The sequence below is a fragment of the Macaca thibetana genome, chromosome 13 (genome assembly GCF_024542745.1).
Source record: "Macaca thibetana thibetana isolate TM-01 chromosome 13, ASM2454274v1, whole genome shotgun sequence".
Classification (NCBI taxonomy): Eukaryota; Metazoa; Chordata; class Mammalia; order Primates; family Cercopithecidae; genus Macaca; species Macaca thibetana.
In genome coordinates this window covers 46,285,866-46,310,339 of record NC_065590.1, presented here as the reverse complement: position 1 = coordinate 46,310,339, position 24,474 = coordinate 46,285,866, and the positions used below count along the sequence as shown (strand labels likewise).

At 39.7% G+C, this 24,474-nt stretch overlaps 1 protein-coding gene across 4 annotated transcripts in view; it reads left to right on the top strand.

Annotated features, from left to right (window-relative positions):
* The window catches only part of PAPOLG (poly(A) polymerase gamma), a 42,993-nt gene that overhangs the window by 816 nt on the left and 17,703 nt on the right, over positions 1-24,474 (top strand). For 3 of the 4 annotated variants that reach the window (XM_050753471.1, XM_050753470.1, XM_050753474.1), the window contains exons 2-10: positions 3,074-3,235; positions 4,963-5,029; positions 11,692-11,773; positions 12,005-12,114; positions 13,610-13,663; positions 14,674-14,785; positions 18,706-18,795; positions 23,109-23,247; positions 24,195-24,267. In XM_050753471.1, coding sequence (XP_050609428.1) covers positions 3,074-3,235; positions 4,963-5,029; positions 11,692-11,773; positions 12,005-12,114; positions 13,610-13,663; positions 14,674-14,785; positions 18,706-18,795; positions 23,109-23,247; positions 24,195-24,267 — 889 coding nt within the window. Of the gene's footprint in view, positions 1-3,073; positions 3,236-3,329; positions 3,383-4,962; positions 5,030-10,714; positions 10,828-11,691; positions 11,774-12,004; positions 12,115-13,609; positions 13,664-14,673; positions 14,786-18,705; positions 18,796-23,108; positions 23,248-24,194; positions 24,268-24,474 lie in introns of those variants that run through there. The other variant, XM_050753473.1, reaches the window with a different exon arrangement.

Sequence of the window (24,474 nt, the reverse complement as noted above, 5' to 3'; positions counted from 1 at the left end):
TACCTCTTGTTCACACTTTGATAAGTCAGAAACAGTTCCCAGACTTGGCAAGATTTTGTTGTAGCTTCTTCCATTTTGGCCTATTAGGAAACAATTTAAACATGCAGAAAAATGCAGAGAATAACATAAGCATCATTTGTGGAGCCACCACCCATTTCTCCCAAAACATAACTGTACACACACACACACACACACAGTGTGTATATACATATCTATGTATTTATATTAAAGAAATCAAGCATTCCAGATACATCTGAAGGACTCTCCTACCTCCTTCTCTGGTCCCAATCATCTCTTGCTCCAGATGTCTCCACAGTCTTGAATTTGATGTGTATTGTTGCTGCGTGTTTTTTATTTTACATTTTTTTTTTTCGCCCTCGAATCATGGGAGCTGCATGTTTTTTAATGCTATTACTGCATACACATGTGTTCATAATAACTGGCGTAGTTCTAGTTGTTTTTAAACTATATAGCTGGTATCACACTTGGAATTCTGTAACTTCTTTAGCACAACATAGTGTCTCTGAGCTTTGTTCACGTTAGTATTTTAGTTGTAATTAATTAATATTGTATTCTACTGTAGGAATGCATCCTAATTTAATTCTTTTCTTATTAGTGACTATTTTAGGTTATTTCTAAGTTTTTAGTGTTACAGTGTGACAGCGAACATTCTTTTACAGTCTCTTTGTGCGTTTGTAACCAAAATTTCTCTAGGGTGTTTGCCTACAAGTGAAATTGATGGTTTAAAGGAAATGTGGGATTCTGTTGTTTACTTTTCCCTCCCCTCTAGATGGGGGAAGTTCAGAACTCTAGATTTGGAATTTTAGGGCCAGTAGGCTAGTTGGCTAACTTTGTCAGCATACAGGTAAGAAAGTGAGGCTGTCATCATAGTGTCAGAGCTGAAGTAGTTATGGAGGAGAGAATGGAGTAGTGGAAAGAGGTTTTGGAGGTCAGATTCTGGCTTGTCCTCTCTTAACTTTCAGATACTTATCTGTAAAATGGCACTTATTCAATACCTCTTAGGATTAGTGTGATTGAGTGATATTATATACATATGTAGATAATTACTCTGTCCTATTCATTTACCATGTATATTTACATATATATAACACAAATAATACCAAAACACTGCTCTAGCTTTCTCAGAGGTAAAAAGCCAAATCTTTAAAAAGAAATTACAACTTGAAATAACTAATTGGAGTTTTGTTTGTTCTACAACAAAATAAATACAGAAGAGAAATTAAGCTGTATTTTGTTTTTTGGGTTTTGTGTTTTTTTTTTGAGTCATTTTGGAAGGTATACACGCTGTTTTATCTTCCATTGATTCTTTCTCCCTCTCTACCTAATGAGATCTTTTTTTTTTTTTTTTTTTTTTTTTGAGGCGGAGTTTCGCTCTTGTTGCCCAGGCTGGAGTGCAGTGGTGCGATCTCAGTTCACTGCAACCTCCACCTCCTAGGTTCAAGCGAATCTCCTGCCTCAGCCTCCCGAGTAGCCGGGATTACAGACGTCAGCCACCACGCCCAGCTAATTTTTTGTATTTTCCGTAGAGACGGGGTTTCACCATGTTGTCCAGGTTGGTCTTGAGCTTCTGACCTCAGGTAATCCACCCACCTCAGCCTCCCAGAGTACTGGGATTACAGGCATGAGCCACCACGCCTGGCCTCTAATGAGATCTTTATCTAAAGAGCGTGTCTTACTCTGTGCACTTAGTAGGGGTAAGACAGTGTTTTGACGAGTTAAAATCCAAAAACAATTAAACGATCTCTATAATGTGTTATTTTTTACAGGGCTAATTTATTCAACTTGAAAGATTGATTATAATTTTGAGATTACATTCTTACTCTTGGTGTTAATGGCCCTTCATGGAAGCATGTTGAAGACAAATGGTAGCGTTGGTTGTTTAGTGTGTATGTTTTCACTTTCATAGCAAAATTAGAAGTTTTGCCAACCCCTGTTGGTCCCAGAATTTATTTTGAAGTTAATTAGTTTGTGTAAACTCAAAGTCTCAGAACTTCAATTGGCCGAGCGCAGTGGCTCTTGATCCCAGCACTGTGGGAGGCCGAGACTGGTGGATCACCTGAGGTCAGGAGTTCGAGACCAGCCTGGCCAACATGGCGAAACTCCATCTCTACTAAAAATACAAAAATTAGCTGGATGTGGTGGCACATTCCTGTAATCCCAGCTACTTGAGAGGCTGAGGCAGGAGAATTGCTTGAACCCAAGAGGCGGAGGTTGCAGTGAGCTGAGATCTCCCTAGTGCACTTCAGCCTGGGAGACAGAGAGAGACTCCATCTCAAAAAAAAAAAAAAAAAAAAAAGAACTCTCAGAACTTCTGTTGTACTTTATTCAAGACCGTAGTTTCCTGATGGCTAAGATCTTTAGAGGGTGGCTCATGTATCTTCCAAAAGATTGCCAGTAGTGTAAAGAATTTTATTTCAATGCGAAGATGGTATGGGTACCAGTCTAAAATGAAGAGAATAATTAGCTAGAGTGGCAAAATACTAGGACTGTAAACTCTGATTCAAGCAGAGGATGTTAACCTAGGTTTCCCAAGGACAAATCTAATTGTGATTTCCTTTTTAAAAGCCAGATTATTTCACAAGGACCTTCTAATGGGATGTTTTCATTTCTTTCCTGGGGAAAAAAAACCCATTGTTTTTACTAAAAGCTTTCTTTCAAGTGGTTGACTGCTTTTCAAAGATTCTAGAATCTGGATGGTACTTGACTTAAGTCTGCAGGGTAGTGGAGGTGGCCCTGGCGCAGATCCCAATCAAACTCTGGGTTTGAGCTGAGTGGTGTTGGTACAATTGTCTTGATGCCAACACATGCTGCGTTTGGCTTTAAAAGACATCCTAACCATGAAAGCTGCAGGCAGTATGAATAGCCCCTTCATAAACATAAACATAAAATACTCATTTTTCCTTTAAAAGAAAGTATCTGCCCCCACTGTTAGTACTAAGTAAACTTTTAAGGTAACTGAATTAACATGAGTAGATTGAGAGATTCAATGTATCAGTATGATATATATTTTAAATTTTTTCTGTTGTTTCATTTTTCTTATTTTCTTGAACAGAAACACCATGCTGGACAGCCAGTGTCAACAAAAGCATTATGGAATTACCTCTCCGATTAGTTTGGCGTGTCCTAAAGAAATTGATCATATTTACACACAGAAATTAATTGACGCCATGAAACCATTTGGAGTGTTTGAAGATGAGGAAGAATTGAACCACAGGTGTGTCATTGAAAACCATAAAATATTTGACAGTGTACTGTTTAATCATTAATTCTACGAACATATTGAATACCTACTATGTCTCTACATACAGGTGCAGAAATGACAAAAAGAAAAGTCTTGGCCCTCTTGGAGCTTACATTTTAGGTAGGGGTTAGAGGAAGAGATTTGTCATCAATAATATCAGTATTACACTCGTGAGTAATATTACACATGATAAGTGCTACTGAGAAAAAGCTGAGGGGGTAGAGGTTTCAGGGAAAGCCTCATTGAAAAAGTCACATTTAAGGGAATATTTAAAGATGAAAGAGGGAGCCATGTGTCTATCTGAAGGAAAAGTGTTCTAGGCAGAACTCTTGAAGTGGTGTATTTGAAGAGTACTTAGCAAGATACCCTGGGTATCAGCAGTGAGGAAGCAGGAAGATATAGGCTTGCAGAAAGCAAGGTGGGAAGGAGCTTGGAGGGCAAGAGCTCTTAGGACCTTGTAAGGTGTTGTCAAGGTTTGGTTTATTCTGAGTGAAGTGAGAAGCTATTAGAGTTTTGAGAAGAAGGTTGACATGACTGGACTTAAAAAAGTTTTAACAGTCACTCTGGCTGCTGTATTAGAGTAATCTTAAGAGAAGTGCAAGGGCAGAGCAGAGAAACCAGTTATCTAGCAATTATAATAGCCCCAGGAGGAAATAATGCTGGCTAGAACCTGGAGGATGGTCATAGAGGTAATAAAAAGTAGAAATCTGGATATATTTTAAAGGTAGGGTTCTTAGAGTTTAATGACTGGAATGTGTGTGAGAGAGAGGTCAAGGATGATGGCCAAGATTTTTGGTCTCGGCACCTTGAAGGAGTAAGTTTGGACAGAAGTTCAGTTTTGCATGTTATCTTTGGGATGTCTTTTTTTTTTTTTTTTTTTTTTTTTTTTTTGTAGACAGAGTCTTGCTATGTCACCCAGGCTGAAGTGCAGTGGCATGATCTTGGCTCACTGCAAGCTCCGCCTCCCAGATTCACGCCATTCTGCTGCCTCAGCCTCCCCAGCAGCTGAGACTACAGGCGCATGCCGCCATGGCCAGCTAATTTTTTTTGTATTTTTAGTAGAGATGGGATTTCACCGTGTTAGCCAGGATAGTCTCGATCTCCTGACCTCGTGATCTGCCCACCTCAGCCTCCCAAAGTGCTGGGATTAAAGGCGTGAGCCACCACACCTGGCCTTCTTTGGGATGTCTTAAACCCTGCTTTTCTCTTCTAAATGTGGATTCATTTATGCCATTGGTTATAAGTTTGTTTTAATAATACTAAACTTCTTTAATACTATTAGACAGAAATTAGCCAGTAATTAGTTTGCCCATTTTAATTAGTCAAAGACCTATTACTAGCAATTCTAGCTTCTATTACCACATTGAATTGAATTAATTCCATAGTAAAGCCAAGAAAGTTGACAATTCACTAGGCCTTTAGAGCCTCATTGAAGGCAATTTTATGGTTTTTATTAGGCTTTTTGAATTTTGAACATAGCTCAAAAACTAAAATATTGTAATCAGATTTATCACCTCTTTGACACTATTAAGGATCTAAGAATGCCAAAGAGATGGCCCTGTGTCAATAGATGTGATAGCATTATTGCATGTATGTTTTGGTTTTACCCTAACATCAACACAAAGGGTATTGCCTATATGGGTTTTTAAAAATACTGTTTGTTCATTTTAATCTGAAGCTTTTTTTTTTTTTTTTAATAGGCTAGTGGTTCTTGGTAAATTGAACAATTTAGTAAAAGAATGGATTTCTGATGTCAGTGAGAGTAAGGTAAGACTTTAAACTATGTGGAATTCTTGTTTTTATTATATCTTGGTCATTCATCCTGGCAATGAGATGCAGGTGTTGAGAAGTAGCTGAAATACATCAAAGCTTGGCTCTCTGGTATACATAGGAATGAACTGGTCTAGACGGTTGAATTTCTAAGTAGATGAGGATTTACCCAGAAGTAGCCAATATATAGCTGTGAGTCTACATAATTGTCTTGTTTGACTCGTATGTAGTAGGCCAAATATCAGATTTTACTTAAAAATCACATTTCAACTGTTTTTATAAAGTGTTAGATCTGGCAATGCTGGGCCTGCCTTTGTGCACAGCAGGAAGAGGCTTGAAGGGGATTGGGCTCCTATCTTCCATTGCCTCATGGCCCCCACCACTCCTTGTTTTCTTTGCAAGGTGATTAGTTGAGCAGTTACTATGTTTCTCATGTGGGATTCCCTTATTTGCCTACCTGCTTGGTTCCTAAGACATAGGAATTTGCAAACTAATTTATAACTACAGAACTCTTTTCCCCTCCTGTAGCTTAACTATTTTTCCCCTGAAATTGATTACATTTTCCTGCTTTGTGTAGTGCAGTCCTCCCTTGGTATCCTCTGGGGGATTGGTTCTGTGACCTCCAAAGATACTAAAATCTGTGGATGCTCAGGTTCCTTATATAAAGTAATATAGTACATATTTGCATGTTACCCTTTCATATCCTTTTGCATACTTTCAATCATTTCTAGATTACTTAAAATATCTAATACAATGTTAATGCTATGTAAATAGTTGTCACTGTAATTTTTTTTTTATTAGCATGTTTAATTTTTTTTTTTTTTTTGAGACGGAATCTCACTCTTTCACCTAGGCTGGAGTACAGTGGCGCAATCTTGGCTCACTGCAACCTACTCCTCCCAGTTCAAGCGATTATCTTGCCTCAGCCTCCTGAGTAGCTGGGACTACAGGCGTGTACCACCACTCTGGACAAATTTTTGTATTTTTAATAGAGACGTGGTTTCATCATGTTGACCAGGCTGGTCTCGAACTCCTGATCTCAGGTGATCTACCTGCTTCAGCCTCCCACAGTGCTGCGATTACAGGCGTGAGCCACCACGCTCAGCCTAAATTTTATTTATTGTTATTATTTTTTTGGAGACAGAGTCTCGCTCTGTCGCCCAGGCTGTAGTGCAGTGGCACGATCTCACCTCAGCCTCCCCAAGTGCTGGCATTACAGGCGTGAGCCACCATGCCCGGCCATAAATTTTATTTTATTTTTTTTTATAGATAGACTCTTCCTCTGTCACCCAGGCTGCAGTACAGTGGCACAGTTATATAGCTCACTGCAGTCTCAAACTCCTGGGCTCAAGTGATCCTCCCACCTTAGCCTCGTGAATAGCTGTAACTGTAGGAATGCACAATTGTGCTTGGCTTATTTTCTTCATTATTTTTTGTAGAGACAAGAGTCTCACTATATTACCCAGGCTGGTCTCAAACTCCTGGTTTCCAGCAGTCCTCTGACCTCAGCCTTCCAAAGTGCTGGAATTACAGGCATGAGCCACTGCGCCTTGCCTAAAATTTGCTTTATTTTTTATGGCTTTTTCCCCCCCAATATTTTTTATCCGTGCACGATTGGTTGAATCTGCAGATATGGAAGGCCAACTATATTTTGAATATAATTGTTTTTGTTTTTGTTTTTGTTTTGAGACATAATCTTGCTCTGTTGCCCTAGCTGGAGTGCAGTGGTGAGATCTCAGCTCACAGCAATCTCTACCTCCCAGGTTCAAGCGATTCTCCTGTCTTAGCCTCCCAAGTAGCTGGGATACTTCCCACCATACCCGGCTAATTTTTGTAGTTTTAGTAGAGACGGGGTTTCACTGTAATGGTCAGGCTGGTCTCGAACTCCTGACCTCAGGTGATCTATCCGTCTCAGCCTCCCAAAGTGCTGGGATTACAGCACACCTGGCCTTGGTTTTGTTTTTGTTTGAGACATGGTCTGTCTCTGTTGCCCAGGCTGCAGTGCAGTGGCATAATCTTGGCTCACTGCAGCCTCTGCCCCTGGGTTCAAACAGTTCACTTGCCTCAGCCTCCCGAGTAGCTGGGATTACAGGTGCATGCCACCATGCCATCAGCTAATTTTTGTATTTTTAGTAGAGATGGGGTTTCACCATGTTGGCCAGGCTGGTCTCGAACTCCTGACCTCAAGTGATCCGTTCTCTTCGGCCTCCCAAAGTGATCGCCTGCCTCAGCTTCCCACAGTGCTGGGATTACAGGTGTGAGCCACCATGCCCAGCCTAAATTTTATTTATTATTATTATTTTTTTTGGAAGCAGAGTCTTGCTGTGTCGCCCAGGCTGTAGTGCAGTGGCACGATCTCACCTCAGCTCTTGACTTACAGGCATGAGCCACCGTGCCCAGCCTCACAATTGAATTTTTATTGTTGTCTGAGAATCACCACTGTGAAGATTATTTTACTGGCTGTACCAGAATGAGGGAGAGAATGTTCAACTGGGTGATACCATTTGCCTCATCACTAGGTAGACAATACTGTTACATTTTAAGGTTTTTGATTTTCATAGTTTTCCCATCTTTGCCCTAACAGCAGTCAGTTGAAAGGTAACGTCTCACAGTTGTCAGTGTGTCTACCTGTAAAGTCCCTTTCTGTCCCTTAATCTGCACGGATTTAGAAATTAGGTAATCACCTGCAGATTTTTTTTTTTTTTTTTTGGAGATGAGAGTCTCACTCCGTCACCCAGGCTGGAATACAGTGGCGCGATCTCAGCTCACTGCAACCTCCGCCTCCCAGGCTCCAGCAGTCCTCCGACATAGTTGGGACCACAGGCATGCGCCACCATGCCTGGGTAATTTTTGTATTTTTGTTAGAGACAGGGTTTTGCCATGTTGGCCAGGCTGATCTCAAACTCCTGAGTTCAAGCAATCCACCCGCCTTGGCCTCCCAAAGTGCTAGGATTATAAGCGTGAGCCACCACACCTGGTCTAGAATTTTTCTTTTACAGCTTTAAACAGTGGGCTCAGAATAAAGTTGAGTCTCCTAAGGACTATAGTCATTGAGTTTAACATGGTCTTTATGCTGTTTACTTTTGTTGCCAAAAGGCCGTCTGTCTCATTTCTGAACTCAACAGGGTTATCAATAGTTAAAGTTATTGGATGAGTCAAATTCTGAGCAGGTGAAATTCTAGTCACAAGTAATTAAAAAAAAAAATAAGTTAACATCTTCCATTGAGTAGATGAGGTCATTTTTCTATGTGAATTATAATTGTCTCTTTCATGTGGGGGAATGCGGGAAGGATCTCTGTCTCCCAAGCTGTAGTGCGGTGGCATGCATAATCATGGCTCACTACAGCCTCAAAACTCCTGGGCTCAAGCAATCCTCCCACCCAAGCCCCCCAAGTAGCAGAGACTGCAGGTACACATCCTGATGCCCAGCTACTTTTTTTTTTTTTTGTAGAGATAGGGTCTTGCCATGTCGCCCGGGTTGGCCTCAAACTCTTGTACTCAAGTGATCCTCCTGCCTTGGCTTCCCAAAGTGTTGAGATTACAGGCGTGAGTCGCAACCATGCCCAACCTATAATTCTCTCTTTTTTTTCAAATAAAAAAAAAAGTCATGAGGTCTCACTGTGTTGTCCAGGCTGATCTTGAACTCTTGAGCTCAAGTGAACCTTCCACCTCAGCCTCCCGCAGTGTTAGGATTGCAGGCAAGAGCCACCACTCACAGCCTATAATTCTCTTTATGTATGTTTTACTTTGGAAAGTAACTGAAGGATTTGGGTTCAATCAAAGATGATTTGAATCCATACACAATTGGGATATTTAAACTTTAAATAGTATAGAACCCCAGATCAAATAATTTTAGTTAGATACTATGGCCGTGGCAAACTGTGATTTAGTGTATCACTTTCTCATAAATCATCCAAGAATCAGACTTCTCAAAGTAGAAATGTGAACTAAAAGATTTTTTTAAGGTCCTGGCTTCTCTGTCCATTTCATTCATGTTAATTATGAATAAATTTATAGATTCCTGGGCATAGTGGTGCATGCCTGTAGTCCCAGCTACTCAGGAGGCTGAAGCAGGAAGATCTTGAGCCCAAGAGTTCAAGGCCAGCCTGGCAGCATAATGAGACTCTGTCTCTTTAAAAAATCTGATTAATAAATTTACTGACTTCTTTTTAGCTATAAAATTATTTGTGATACTCTGAACATTAATATTCATTACACAGAGGCGTTAAGCATAATATCCTATTATATAGATACTTTTATTCAAGGTGAAGTTAATCAGCACATATTATTCTTCAGAACTTGTACTGGGCATTGTGAGAAAATACAGAGAAGTAGTAGACAAAGTTCTTAACTTTGAGAAATTTAAATATTAAAGATTAAATATGATTTTACATACCAAAAAAGTCAGTAAATATAGCAAAAAAGAATTTAAGAATTTTAAGGGCTGAGAGCACAGAGGAAAAAAAAGCTTGTTAGGGAGTAAGGATAACCAGGGAAGGCTTCATGGAAGAGGTGGAACTTGAAGTGAACTTCCAAAAGTGGATGATACTGATAGCCAGAAGCTGGACATTGTGGCTCATGCCCGTGATCTCAACACTTTGGGAGGCCGACACAGGGGGATTGCTTAAAAACAGGAACTTGAGACCAGCCTGGGCAACAAAGCAAGACCCCATCTTTACAAAAATTATTTAAAAATTATCCAGGCGCGGTGGTACATGCCTGTAGTCTCAGATACTCTGGAAGCCAAGGCAGGAGGAGTATTTTGTGCTCAGTAGTTTGAGGCTGCGGTGAGCTAAGATCACACTGCTGTGCTTACTTCAGCCTAGGCAACACAGTGAGACCCCATCTCCATCTGTTTTTTAAAAAAAAAAAAACCCCAAAAAACAAAAGATGCCCAGAGAGGATGGGCAAGCACTTGAGGCAGGGACAATGGCAAATGCAGTGGAAAGGAGGCTGGATTCTGTAACCATGTTGGTTGGTTGGTTGGTTGGTTGGTTGGTTGGTTGGTTGGTTGGTAGTTGGAGCTTCAGAAAGGAAGATAAGAAGGCGAGAAGGATCCCTAGGAACACGTGGAGATTTTCAACAACAGGCCCAAGGATCCTTACCTCAGTAGTTAGAGAAAAAGGCATTGGCAACTTTTGAGTAGAACAGCTATATTTTAATAGAGTAATTTAAGAACATCAGCCAGTGAATTTTATACAAGATAGTGAAAGAGAAAAGGAAGATTAATTAGAGGGTAGTTTAGGATGCCATTAAATAGCCTAGAATTAGGGGAGTATTCGTTGAATAGAAAGGAGGCCACAAATTTGAGGGATATAAGCTAAGAATTGGTAAGCCAAGAAGAAGGAAAAGGTTTGGGCAGTGAGGAAAATGAGGAACAAAAATAGAGAACTCAGAAGCAATATCTGTTAGCATTGGAATAATTTTTTTTGCTTGCTTGAGGCTAGATATTGAAGTGGATCAGGATACTTGAGTGAATATCTGATGGGCTTTTGGAATTGGCTCTGAAGAGAGGCGAAAATTAGCTTTTTTTCTTTTCTTTTGTTTTTTTTTTTGAGGTAGGATTTCACTCTTGCTGAGGCTCAACCTCCTGGGCTCAAGCAGTCCTCCCATCACAACCTCCCGAGTAGCTGGACTAGAGGCACACACCACCATGCCCAGCTAATTTTTTATTTTTTGTAGAGATGGAGTCTCATTGTGTTGCCCAGGCTGGTCTTGAACTGGACACAAGTGGTCCTCTTGCCTCAGTCTCCCAAAGTGCTGGGATTGCAGACATGACCATGCCCAGCCAAAAGGTAGCATTTTAATTATGTTATAAACCAAGAAATGTTAATTAAGCTTGTTGGAATAGCTCTCATAAGGAGATCATGTCAGGAATGACCCCGTTCTTACAGAAAGGTTGTACAGCTAGAATCAAGAAATTAAACATACCTGTCACAAAAACTAAAGGGGATATGGATTGGCCAAGAGTATTATGTTTTAGAGAGATGAAAGCACATTAGTTTAGTGAGAGTTCCTTGGTGACTACCAAAAGAGTGATGAAGCAAAAGACAGGCAATTGGAGGGGACATGTATGGTCAAGTGATTAAAAAGAAAAGCTTTTCTTTAGATAGAGATGTATGCATGTGTAGTGGGGGTGAATTTGTTTTGTCTTCCCTCTGGTAATACCCTTACTACTTCAAATCACAGTCAGAGGATCTGTGAAGTACTTTTACTAGTCTAATCTTGACAAAGTTGACAAGTCTGATCATTTGCTCAATAAAGGCCGGTAGACATTATGGTGATTTTTTTTTTTTTTTTTAATTTTTGAGGTGGAGTTTCGCTCTTGTTCCCCAGGCTGGAGTACAATGGCACGATCTCGGCTCACTGCAACCTCCACTTCCCAGGTTCAAGTGATTCTCCTGCCTCAGCCTACCAAGTAGCTAGAATTACAGGCGCCCACCACCAGGCCCAGCTAACTTTTGTATTTCTAGTAGAGAAGGGGTTTTGCCATGTTGGCCAGGCTGGTCTCAAACTCCTGACCTCAGGTGATCTGCTGGCCTCAACCTCCCAAAGTGCTGGGATTACAGGTGTGAGCCACCACGCGCAGCCAATGTTGAGGTGACTTTTGTGCTAAATAATTTGAATAATTGAATATCTTCTGCTTAATTTTATTTTAGAACCTCCCACCTTCTGTTGTGGCTACTGTTGGTGGTAAAATTTTCACATTTGGATCCTATAGGCTTGGAGTACACACCAAAGGTAACTGCTTTTCTGTGTTCTAGTGCTAAGAACATTCAATGACAAACTCTTGTTCATAATTAGAAAATACAGGAGAACAAAGTTCCCATTATTCCACTACTTACAGCTAATCATTGTTAACATTTTCTTGTACCTAGCTTCCATACTTTCTTCTGTGCATATGTTTGAGTGTACTTTAACAAAAAATATAACACATAATATATTCTTCTTAAGAACTACTTTAATTTACAGGAGCTGACATTGATGCACTTTGTGTAGCTCCAAGACACGTGGAGAGATCTGATTTTTTTCAGTCTTTTTTTGAAAAATTGAAACATCAAGATGGCATTAGAAACTTAAGAGTAAGTATCCTCTGGCATTTAATATTTTGAATTTAGATTAGTAACAAATATCTATAAAAGCTAGGGCTTAAGACTATTGAAATACCTCCTAAGTTACTATTAGGAGATATTTAATAAGAGTAACTTTAATACGTGATGATTAAATGATGATTAAGAACATGGGCCTTAGAGTTATACAGACTTGGGTTGGCATCTAGAACCTACTACATAATAGCTCCTAGATCTTGGTCAGGTAACCTAATAATCCTCTGAGCCTATTTCCCAATCTGTAAAATGGAAATGTGGTAGTAACTTTTTTATAAGGTTTTTGAGTATTGATGAGATATTTACATAAACCATTTACTGTAATAGCCAATAATGATTGATACATATCAAATGATGAGTGCTATTATGTGTAAAGTTCAGTTAGTAACTCTTTATATGTGTATATCTAGCCATTCATTCAGCAAATAAAATTTCAGCACCAGTAATTTGTTAGATGCTGTCATTAGTCTTACAGATACAGTAGTAAACCTGACATTGTTTGTTGAAGAGGGGGTTATGTGAACTAAATAAACAAAACAGTGTTAATGCATTCTGAAGTACTAGAATAAGGTGAAGGTCAAAGAATCTGTGATATTTGGGGAATCTGGGAATGTTTTTAGACAAGGAAGTTAAGAATTTATTAGGTTGGGGAGTTAAGGAAGACTCAGAAAACCATTATTTCTACTAATCTCAACTGTATTAATTAAATTTTTAATATATAAATCATGAGCTCTCATTATTTTAAAATTTCTAACCCTAGTAGCCTTTCTAAATAATCAGTTTTCAGTTTAGACTCAAGAAATTATAAGTACCCAGATAATAGCAGCTTTTTGTTTTTTTGTTTGTTTGTTTGTTTTTTAATTTTACTTTAACTTCTAAGATACATGTGCAGAACGTGCAGGTTTGTTACATAGGTATACTTGTGCCACGGTGGTTTGCTGTACCCATCAACCTGTCATCTAGATTTTAAGCCCTGCATGCATTAGGTATTTGTCCTAATGTTCTCCCTCCCCTTGTTCCCCACCCCCAGACAGGCCCCAATGTGTGACGTTCCTCTCCCTATGTCCATGTGTTCTCATTGTTCAACTCTCACTTATAAGTGAGAACATGCAGTGTTTGGTTTTCTGTTCCTATGTTTGCTGAGAATGATGGCTTCCAGTTTCATCCACGTCCCTACAAAGGACATGAACTCATTCTTTTTTATGGCTGCAGACGATAGCAGTTTTGCTTTCCAGTTCTGAGGAATATTTTTAGAGGGATAATAAATTAGATACCATTATAAGCATTTTGTGTTTCTTACATAATACAGGTCACAAAGTAGAAATACCTAGAATGTAAGACCAAAAGCATTTTCACTTTGTCTGTTGAGTTAAAATACAAATTGGGAGCAAAGATATTCACATTATTGGTAGTTAGGAAGGATAAAGAAGGGATTACACCTATATGTTAAAATTGTTTTCCTTTTTTGTAGGCTGTAGAAGATGCCTTTGTACCTGTTATAAAATTTGAATTTGATGGTATTGAAGTAAGTGTTTAATATTTTTGTGACTTTACAATTGAACTGTTTAACTCGTAAGTTTGTTTTCTGAAAACAGGCTTAACATAAGTGCATATTTTAAAAAATCAAATTTTTTTTTTTTTTTTTTTTTTTAAATAAAGAGATGGGGTCTAACTCTGTGGCCCAGGCTGGAGTATAGTGACACAATCATAACTCACTGCACCTTTGAGCACCTGAGTTCAAGTGATCCTTCCACCTCAGCCTCCTGAGTGGCTGGGATTCCAGGCACACACCACCACACCTGACTTAATTTTTTGTATTTTTAGTAGAAATGGGGTTTCACCATGTTAGCCAGGATCTCCTGACCTCGTGATCCACCCACCTCAGCCTCCCAAAATGGTGGGATTACAGGTGTGAGCCACTGCGCCCAGCCCATATTTTTAATTTCTAAGAATACTATTTTATTCTTTAAATGTGCCTTTTTTTTTATGTCTGTATTTATTTACAGCCTCCTGACCTTATTTCCTAGATACAACATTTTTACCTGCTTTCTTAGGTCTACTGGGTCTGTTACCACTTGTCCATCTGCTTTCCAGCTTTCATAGCTTTTGCTGTTGTCACTTTCTGTTCTTTGTCCTAGTGAATTTTGCATTTAAAATAAAAATAATACTAAACAAAAAAACTAAATTAAATTTTCCTGGTATTTTAGTGAGGTTTCAAGAGGGAGCGAATGTAAATGTGTGTTGGATCTTCTATCTTTATCTAGAAATTTGCTCATAAGGCTTTGATTTTTTTTTTTTTATGCTTGGCATATATGCTAAAATTTAAATGCTTTCATTAATTCGAAAGTTTAATTACCTTAACAAAACTTTACAGTTATTTTCCCATGTGAGATTGCCTATATAGGCCTATTGAAGCTTTGGTAGAACTTCCCAAACTAATAATCAGAGGTTTTCACATTTTTATGGTGGGATGGGAGAGGATGGATTGAAAGGAGAAAATGTAATTTTTTTCTCTTTTTTCGCATCTTTCCAAAGATTGATCTAGTCTTTGCAAGACTGGCAATACAAACCATATCAGATAATTTAGATCTAAGAGACGACTCTCGCCTGAGAAGCCTTGATATAAGGTGTATTCGCAGCTTAAATGGTAAGCTTCTAAAAAGAAATCTCAGATACCTGCTTCAAAACAATTAGATACATTTTGGCAGAATTGACTAATAATTCAATTTTGGAGATTGGACTCAGTTTAAAATGTAATTTTGTTTATACAGATAATGTGACCACATTTAAGAATCCTAAAAACCACGAATTTATTTGAAAGACTGTGTATATATATAGTAGTGGTTCTCAAACTTACTGGTCTCAAGACTTCTTTACACTCTTAAGATTTATGGAGGACCCCAAAAAGCTTTTGTTTATGTGGGTTATATCTTTCAATATTTACCATGTTAGAAATAAAAACTGAGAAATTTAAAAAATACTTAGTCATTTATAAATAATAAACCCATTTTAAATTAATATAAACTTGTGTGTGAAGAATGACTTTTTTTTTTTTTTTTTTTGCATTTTGCAAATCTCTTTAATATTTGACCTGATAGAAGACAGCTAGATTCTTATTTGTGTCTACAGTCAATTGTAATATTTTGTTTTGGTTAACATATAAGAAGAAAATCTGGCTGGGCGTGGTGGCTCACGCCTATAATACCAGCACTTTGGGAGGCCAAGGTGAATGGATTACTTGAGCCTGGGAGTTCCAGACCAGCTGGGATAACATGTTGAAACCCCATCCCTATAAAAAATACAAAAAATTTAGTTGGATGTAGTGGCACTCGCCTGTAGTTCCAGCTACTCAGGAGGCTGAGGTGGGAGGATCACCTGAGCTCAGGAGGTGGAGGCTGCAGTGAGCCGTGATTACACCACTGCACTCTAGCCTAGGTGACAGAGCGAGACCCTGTCTAGAAAAAAAAAAAAAAAAAGAGGCCGGGTGCCGTGGCTTATGCGTCTAATGCCAGCACTTTGGGAGGCCGAGGCAGGCGGATCACCTGAGGTCAGGAGTTTGAGACCAGCCTGTACAACATGGCAAACCCCGTTTCTATTAAAAATAAAAAATTAGCCAAGCGAGGTGGTGCTTGCCTGCAATCCCAGCTACTCAGGAGACAGAGGCAGGAATATCGCTTGAACCCAGAAGGCAGAGGTTACAGTGAGCTAAGATCATGCCACCACACTCCAGCCAGGGTGACAGAGCGAGTCTCCATCTCAAAAAAGAAAGAAAAAAAATCTGTCCTCTTAATTGGAAAAGGGGCCGGGCGCGGTGGCTCACGCCTATAATCCCTGCACTTTGGGAGGCCGAGGCGGGTGGATCACGAGGTCAGGAGATCGAGACCATCCTGGCTAACACGGTGAAACCCCGTCTCTACTAAAATACAAAAAATTAGCCGGGCGTGGTGGCGGGGGCCTGTAGTCCCAGCTACTTGGGAGGCTGAGGCAGGAGAATGGCGCGGACCCGGGAGGCGGAGCTTGCAGTGAGCCGAGATCGTGCCACTGCACTCCAGCCTGGGCGACAGAGTGAAGACTCCGCCTCAAAAAAAAAAAAAAATTAATTGGAAAAGGGAGGAGTGTTTTCATAGCCTTTTCAGATAATTATAGATGTTCTTCTTGACCAGTGACTTTTTTTTCTTTTTAACAGTTTTATTGAGGTATAATTACATACCGTTAAATTTATCATTTTCAGGTGTGCACCTCACTGGTCTTTTTCTTTTCTTTCGTTTTTTTTTTTGGAGACGGAGTCTCACACTGTTGCCCAGGCTGAAGTGCGATGGCGCGATCTCAGCTCACTGCAACCTCCGCCTCCTGGGTTCAAGCGATTCTCCTGCCTCAGCCTCCTGAGTAGCTGAGATTACAGCCATGTGCCACCACGCCCGGCTGATTTTTTTGTATTTTTATTAGAGACAGGGTTTCTCCATGTAGGTCACACTGGCCTCCGACTCTTGATATCAGGTGATCTGCCCACCTTGGCCTCCCAAAGTGCTGGGATTACAGATGTGAACCACCTCACCTGGCCTTCACTGGTCTTTAGTACACTACAATCCAATGTTAGAATATTTTATCACTCTCGAAAGATGCTTTGTACACATTTGCAGTCATTTCCCCTTCCAGTCCCCAGTCCCAGGCAACCACTAATGTGCTTGCTTGCTTTGTAGATTTGCCTCTTAAAGACATTTCATATAAAAAGAATCCTATGTGGTCTTTTGCATAAGGGTTCTTTCATTTGGCATGTTTGTGAGGTTCATCCATATTCTGTTTTGTTGCTGAATAAAAATGGTAGTTTCTTAAAGGTTAGAGTATGGAGTCTAAAATCATATCAGACTTTTTGTATTCTGTTACATAACAATCCACTGATCTGTCTTGTTCTTTGAGTGGTCCCTTTATTCATGCATGATTCTGTACTATCATGCCTTGGTCATTTGGAAAATATTGGGTCACAAAGTTACTTGGATCTTCCAAATGTTAATACACATTTCACTATAAAATGTGAAAAAAAAAAACTAGCATTCATTAATATCACCACCAGTCTCAACAGAAAAGTATGGAAAGGTGTCAAGTTCATAGTAACAGATAAAAGTTGTCTAAAATTCATGTTTGACTTGAAAGGTTAAATTTTATTGTTGGCAACAAATTTTGTCATTTTACTTGAACGGAGGGGTTCCTTTTGTTCATTTTAAAAGAAATACCTCACTGAATAACTATAGTTCATCTGCCAGTTACTTTTTCAGGTAAAACTGGTGTTCCTTGAAAAAAGCAGGTGGTTCAGCTTACAACTCACACAGTCTCACGTGTTCTTTCCCCACCTTTATTTTTAACTGCAAATGTTTGGTAGTGAAGATATTTTTTTCTGCTAGTACAGTTTGTTGCCCCATCTTTTTTTTTTTTTTTTTTTTTTTTTTTTTTGAGACGGAGTCTCGCTCTGTCACCCAGGCTGGAGTGCAGTGGCCGGATCTCAGCTCACTGCAAGCTCTGCCTCCCGGGTTCACGCCATTCTCCTGCCTCAGCCTCCCGAGTAGCTGGGACTACAGGCGCCTGCCACCTCGCCCGGCTAAGTTTTTGTATTTTTAGTAGAGACGGGGTTTCACTGTGTTACCCAGGATGGTCTCGATCTCCTGACCTCGTGATCCGCCCGTCTCCTCCCAAAGTGCTGGGATTACAGGCTTGAGCCACCGCGCCCGGCTGTTGCCCCATCTTGATTGACTGCAAAGGTACCTGCAGTTTTATCCACCGTTTCTTTTGCACCATCAGTGCAAATGTTAACACGGTGAAAAAAGCAAAGAAAGCCTTAGTATTATTATAAAAAAAGTTTGACCTCACAGATTCCCAGGGGTACCCAGACCATACTTTGAGAACCATTGTTTTTTTTTTTGTTTTTTTTTTTTTTTTGAGACAGAGTCTCACTCTGTTGCCAAGGCTAGAGTGCAGTGGCGCAATCTCGGCTCACTACAACCACCGCCTCCTGGGTTCTAAGCGATTCTCCTGCCTCAGCCCTTTGAGTAGCTGGGATTATAGATGCCCACCACCACACCCAGCTAATTTTTGTATGTTTCACCATTTTGGCCAGACTGGTGTCGAGCTCCTGACCTCAGGTGATCCACCCACCTCGGCCTCCCAAAGGGCTGGGATTGAGAACCACTGTTTTATAGTGTCTTTTGTTTAACCAAATCACTATTGGACTTTGGTGTATTTCCAGATTGTAACAGTAAATTACAGTATTTGTGGAAAAGGTTTACATTGAAGTAATTACAGTGTTGTAATTGGGAGGTATTTGATTAACAGTCAAATATGGAAGAAAACTAAAAAATACTCAGACACATCACATTTTGGATTGCATTACCCATGTATTTTTTAATTATCCTAAAACAAACTGATTTCTCCTAAGTGCTAAATTTCATATACATAAAATAAACCCTGATGTTTTATTATCTTTCATATTTTTAGTATTCGAGAGTCTGGAAGTTAGGAGGGCATTTGAATTAACTATTTGCTGCATATTGAAAATGAATGCTTTGTCTTTTTCAGGATGTAGAGTTACTGATGAAATTTTGCATTTAGTGCCAAATAAAGAAACTTTTAGACTCACCCTAAGAGCTGTCAAATTATGGGCAAAACGTAAGTATCCCTAGTCTTCTATGTTTGCATTATAAAATTCTAATTTTCTCTTGCCAGTGATAGAAGCACATATAGAAACTTTGAATCTAATGATATTGTTGGAGGTTGAGGGCCAATAAACTCTGGAGTAGCTATTTGTTTTTCGGGTACAATGGTTATGGTGTTTTGAAAAGTAGTGTACCTCTTCCTAACTTGGGTAAAAACTAAAAGCCCCTGATTTTTCGTCTTAGGTTCAGTCAGGCAGTCAGAATAATTCAGAAGTTGAAGACTGACACCCTCCCTGTGGGTAGCACCACCTTATATATCTTTGTATTCCCACCCGCAGAGTCTGGTTTTCACTGTAGTAGGTGTTCATTAAGTGAAGAGCCCACAGTGATAACTTTCACTTGTTTTTACCTTATAACACTTTTCTAATAAAGCCTGGAACTGTTACTAGTTTTTATATATGTGTGTGTATATATATAGTTCATATATTTAGGTTCATAAAAATCCCTTTGCTTACCACTGAGCTAGCATAGCACATTCTGCATTATTATTAAAGCACACCTCTGAGATATTGTAGGTTTGGTTCCAGACAACTGCAGTAAAGCAAATTACAATTTTTTTGTTTTGTTTCCCAGTGCATATAAAAGTTACATTTACATTATACTGTAGTCTTTTTTTTTTTTTTTTTTTTGAGACAGAGTCTCGCTCTGTCGCCCAGGCTGAAGTGCAGTGGTGCAATCTCAGCTCACAGCAACCTCCACCTCCTGGGTTCAAGTGATTCTTCTGCCTCAGCCTCACAAGTAGCTGGGACTACAGGCACGCACCACCATACCTCGGTAATTTTTTGTATTTTTAGTAGAGGTGGGATGTCACCATGTTTGTCAGGCTGGGCTGGAACTCCTGACCTTGTGATCCGCTGGCCTCGGCCTCCCAAAGTGCTGGGATTACAGGCGTGAGCCATCAAGCCCGGCTCCAAAATGTGTTTCTTAAATGGTAAAATAAGAAGATAACTCCTTGATCCATGGGCTACAGAATAGATGCTGTATTAGCAGATATGAAAATAACTTTAATCTCCTAGTATATGTCCACTAGAGCTCTTGCGTGACTAGGTGCATTGTCAAAGAGCAGTCTTACTTAGAAAGGAATCTTTTTTTTTTCTGAGCAGTAGATCTCACCAATGGGCTTTAAAATACTCATTAAACCATGATGTAAACAGCTGTGCTGTCATCTAACAAGAGAATCACCTACCCTTTGAAGCTTTGAAACCAAGCTTCTCCTCTCTAGCTGTGAAAGTCCTAGATTGCATCTTCTTCCAGTATAAGGCTGTTTCATCTACATTGATAATTTGTTGTTTAGTGTAGCCACCTTCATCAATGATTTTAGCTAGATCTTCTGAATAACTTCCCGCAGCTTCTGCCTCAGCACTTGTTGCACTTTTATGTTGTGGAGATGGCTTCTTTCCTTAAACCTTATGAACCAATCTTTACTAGCTTCAGACTTTTCTTGTGCACCTTCCTCACCTCTCTCAGCCTTCATACAATTGAAGAGAGGTTAGGACTTTGCTCTGGATTAGACTTTGGCCTAAGGAAACTTTGTGTCTTGTTTATCTTTCATCCAGACTATTAAAATTTTCTATTAGCAGCCGGGTGGAGTGGCTCACACCTGTAATCCCAGCACTTTGGGAGGCCAGAGCAAGTGGATCATGAGGTCAGGAGTTCGAGATCAGCCTGACCAACATAGTGAAACCCCATCTCTACTAAAAATACAAAATTTAGCTGGGCGTGGTGGCGTGCGCCTATAATCCCAGCTACTCAGGAAGCTGAGGCAGGAGAATCACTTGAACCTGGGAGGTGGAGGTTGTGGTGAGCTGAGATCGCACCACTGCACTCCAGCCTGGGCGACAGCAAGACTCCGTCTCAACAACAAAAAAATTTTTTCTATCAGCAATAAGGCAGTTTTACTTTTTTGTCGTTCCTGTATTCACTGGAGAGTAGCACTTGTAATTTCTGTCAGTAACTTTTCCTTGGCATTCACAACTTGGTTAACTGATTGGCACAAGGAGCATAACTTTCAGACTATCATAGCTTTCAAAATGTGTTTTTCACTGAGCTTAATCTTTTCTAGCTTTTGATTTAAAGTGAGAGACATGTGACTCTTCCTTGAACACTTAGAGGCCGTTAAGGGTTCTTAATTGGCCTAATTTAAGTATTGTGTCTCAAGGAATAGGGAGACCTGAGGAGAGGGAGAGAGATGGGTAATGACCAGTTGGTGGAGCATTCAGAACATACACATTAACCAACTAAGTTCACCGTCTTATATGGGCTCAGTCTGTGGTGCCCCAAAACAATTACAATAGTAACATCAACGATCACTGATCACAAGTCACCATAACAGATATAATAATAATGAAAAAGTTTGAAATATTGTGAGAATTACTAAAATGTGACACAGAGACATGAAGTGAGAGCTTATGCTGTTAGAAAAATGTTGCTTACAGATTTGCTCAACTCAGGGTTGCCGCAACCCTTCAATTTGTAAAAAACTCAGTATCTGTGAAGTGTAATAAAGCAAAACACAATAAAACGAGGTATGCCTTTATATTTGTTTTATTTCATTTTATTTTTTTAGACAGGGACTTGCTCTGTCTCATAGGCCAGAATGCAGTGGTGTAATCATAGCTTACCACAGCCTCGACCTGCTGGGCCCAAGCAATACTTCCACTGTAGCCTCCTGAGTAGCTGGGACTACAGGCATATGCCACCATGCCCGGCGAATTTTTTTGTTTGTTTGCTTTTATTTTTGTTTTTGTTTTTTTTTTTGAGACAGAGTCCTGCTCTGTTGCCCAGGCTGGAGTGCAGTGGCACGATCTTGGCTCACTGCAAGCTCCACCTCCTGGGTTCACGCCATTCTCCTGCCTCAGCCTCCCAAGTAGCTAGGACTACAGGCGCCCGCCACCATGCCCGGCTAATTTTTTGTATTTTTAGTAGAGACGGGTTTCACTGTGTTAGCCAGGATGGTCTCGATCTCCTGACCTCGTGATCCGCCCACCTTGGCCTCCCGAAGTGCTGGGATTACAGGCGTGAGCTACCACGCCTGGCTAATTTTTTTTTTTTTTAAGCAGAGACGAGGTGTTGCTATGTTACCTAGGCTAGTCTCAAGCTCCTGAGCTCAACCAGTCCTGCCTTGGCAGTGCCTGGCTGAGTATGACAGTTAAAAGTTTCTTTTTGGGGTGCTGAAGACATTCTAGAATTGATCATGTTGATGATTGCACAACTCTATACTAAAAACCATTGAATTGTGTACTTTAAATGGATGAATCTTATGTGAATTACATCTCAATAAAGCTGTTACAAGTTAAAAAATAGCAACACATGGCTTGTGGCTACCATATTGGACAGTGCAGGTCTAACAAGATATTAAGCAAGTAGAATTTGTCCTTGGGCTCAAGTGTCTTGTATAGTTAAAATTTGCACTGACGGGATAACATGAACAATTTGCCCTTCCTTAAAGATTAAATGCCATGTTTTGTCCATTAGATGCATATTTTTCATGTTTACCATGTCTGAAATTGGTATTTTGTAGGTGTTCTTCTTTTGCTCGCTTGGCGGGACGTAATACAGATAGCTATATGAGAATCGGTCATGACAGCCATGGTGGTGCACCCCTGTAGTTATAGCTGCTCGAGAGGCTGAGGTGGAGGATCAGTTGAGCCCGGGAGTTTGAGGCTACAGTGAGTTATGATTGTGCCAGTTCAGTCTGGGTGACAGAGTGAGAGGCCATCTCTTAAGAAAAAAAAATCATAGAAATGAGTAATATCAGTGGTGTATTCTACTTTATGGAGAGGTATCCAAATTCTGTGAAATACTGAAGTCTTCAGCTTTACACTTGATTTTAAAATACCCATGAATGTGATTATTAATTAAATAGTCATTCTTCCCCATTGTCTCTTCACATGTCTCCTTCCTTTCATTTTTCTCTCAATCATAAATACTGAAAAATGGGGAATTTCAATGTAATATCAGTGGAGCCCAGTTGAGCAGTTGGAACTGAGGCAAAGAACGGAGGTGTCTATATTAGAAGGGAAAGTAAGGAGGGTAAGATTAGCAACTTATGGTTTACTCATTAGACTATAGGCCTTATGTGAAGGTCTGCTTATCAGTTTTAATGTTTTGTTTATAGGGGAAAATTTCCAACCAACCGTCTTATGAATACAGTTACCTTGTTGAATGTCACGGATATTCATTCACCTTGTAAAGAGCAGAAAAAATAAAAAGAATGTCACAGATAGTAGGTCCTAATAGTAATTAGCAAATATGTTGATTTTCTAGGACGTGGTATTTATTCCAACATGCTAGGATTCCTTGGTGGTGTCTCCTGGGCAATGCTAGTTGCAAGAACTTGCCAATTGTATCCAAATGCAGCAGCATCTACTTTAGTTCATAAGTTCTTTTTAGTTTTTTCCAAGTGGTAAGTATTTATATGTGTTCTTTGACTGTTTACTAACCTCTACCTATATGTAAGTTTGTTTGGACATATAAGAACTATACATAGACCTTTTCTGTTGTTTTACATTCCTTTGTAAAGGCAAAAATATAAAACATCAAATTTGAGGCAATGATGGGACATCCAGTTGTCACCTTCTTCAGGGATTTATAAATGTGGGCCCTTAACTAGGGAGAGCAGTTAAAATAAGTTTGGCTTTGCAAATTACTAGTTATGTAGAAGTTGTTTAAGCTTTCCTCATTTGTAAAACAGAGATGATAATCACATTGATTTATTAGTATTTTCAGTAAATGTTAGCTGTTGCTGTTACTGAATTATCAGAATTAAATCCATGAAAGCAAATGAGAAGGAAGTGAAAGATTCAGGTGCAAATTAGTTACAGTTAATGAAAAGTAATGTTTACCCTTTCAGAGAACACTGCATTAAAATGAGCAGCCTTTCCTTTGTATACCTTCTTACCTTCTTCCTTAGCCCATTTCTTCTTTTTTTTTTTTTTTTTAATTGAGACAGGGTCTCACTCTGTTGCCCAGGCTAGAGTGCATGCATCTCAGCTCACTGCAGCCTCTGCCTCCTGGGCTCAAGTGATCCTCCCACCTCAGCCTCGTGAGAAGCTGGGACTATAAGCATGCGCCGGTAGGCATGGCTAATTTTTGGATTTTTAGTAGAGACAGGGTTTCTCCATGATGCCCAGGGTGGTCTCAAACTCCTGAGCTCAAGTGATCTGCCCGCCTCAGCTTCCCACAGTGCTGGGATTACAGGTGTGAGCCACCACGCTCGGCCTTTTTTTCCCCCTTAATACCAAATACCCAGAACATTCGCTCTAGAAGGTTAGAACAATCTAATAATTATGAGGTTTCATGTGGTACCTGAAGTGAGATCATGTGTAAGTTAATTTGCCTTATTCATGTCAGGGAATGGCCAAATCCTGTGCTGCTGAAGCAACCAGAAGAAAGCAATTTGAATTTGCCTGTCTGGGATCCTCGGGTATGTGATTTATTATGGAGTTTCTGTAAACCTTTTAAGGAAAAGGACATTTCTCTAAATTACAGTCTAGTTAAAGATAGTTCCTCTTGTCTCTGTTCTTATCTTCTGTATGACTATTGTCCTCTTGCTCCTTCTGCTGTGGTTTTTGTTTTGTTTTGTTTTTTGTTTTTTGTGCAGATGATTTGGATCACTGATGCTGATCCAAAT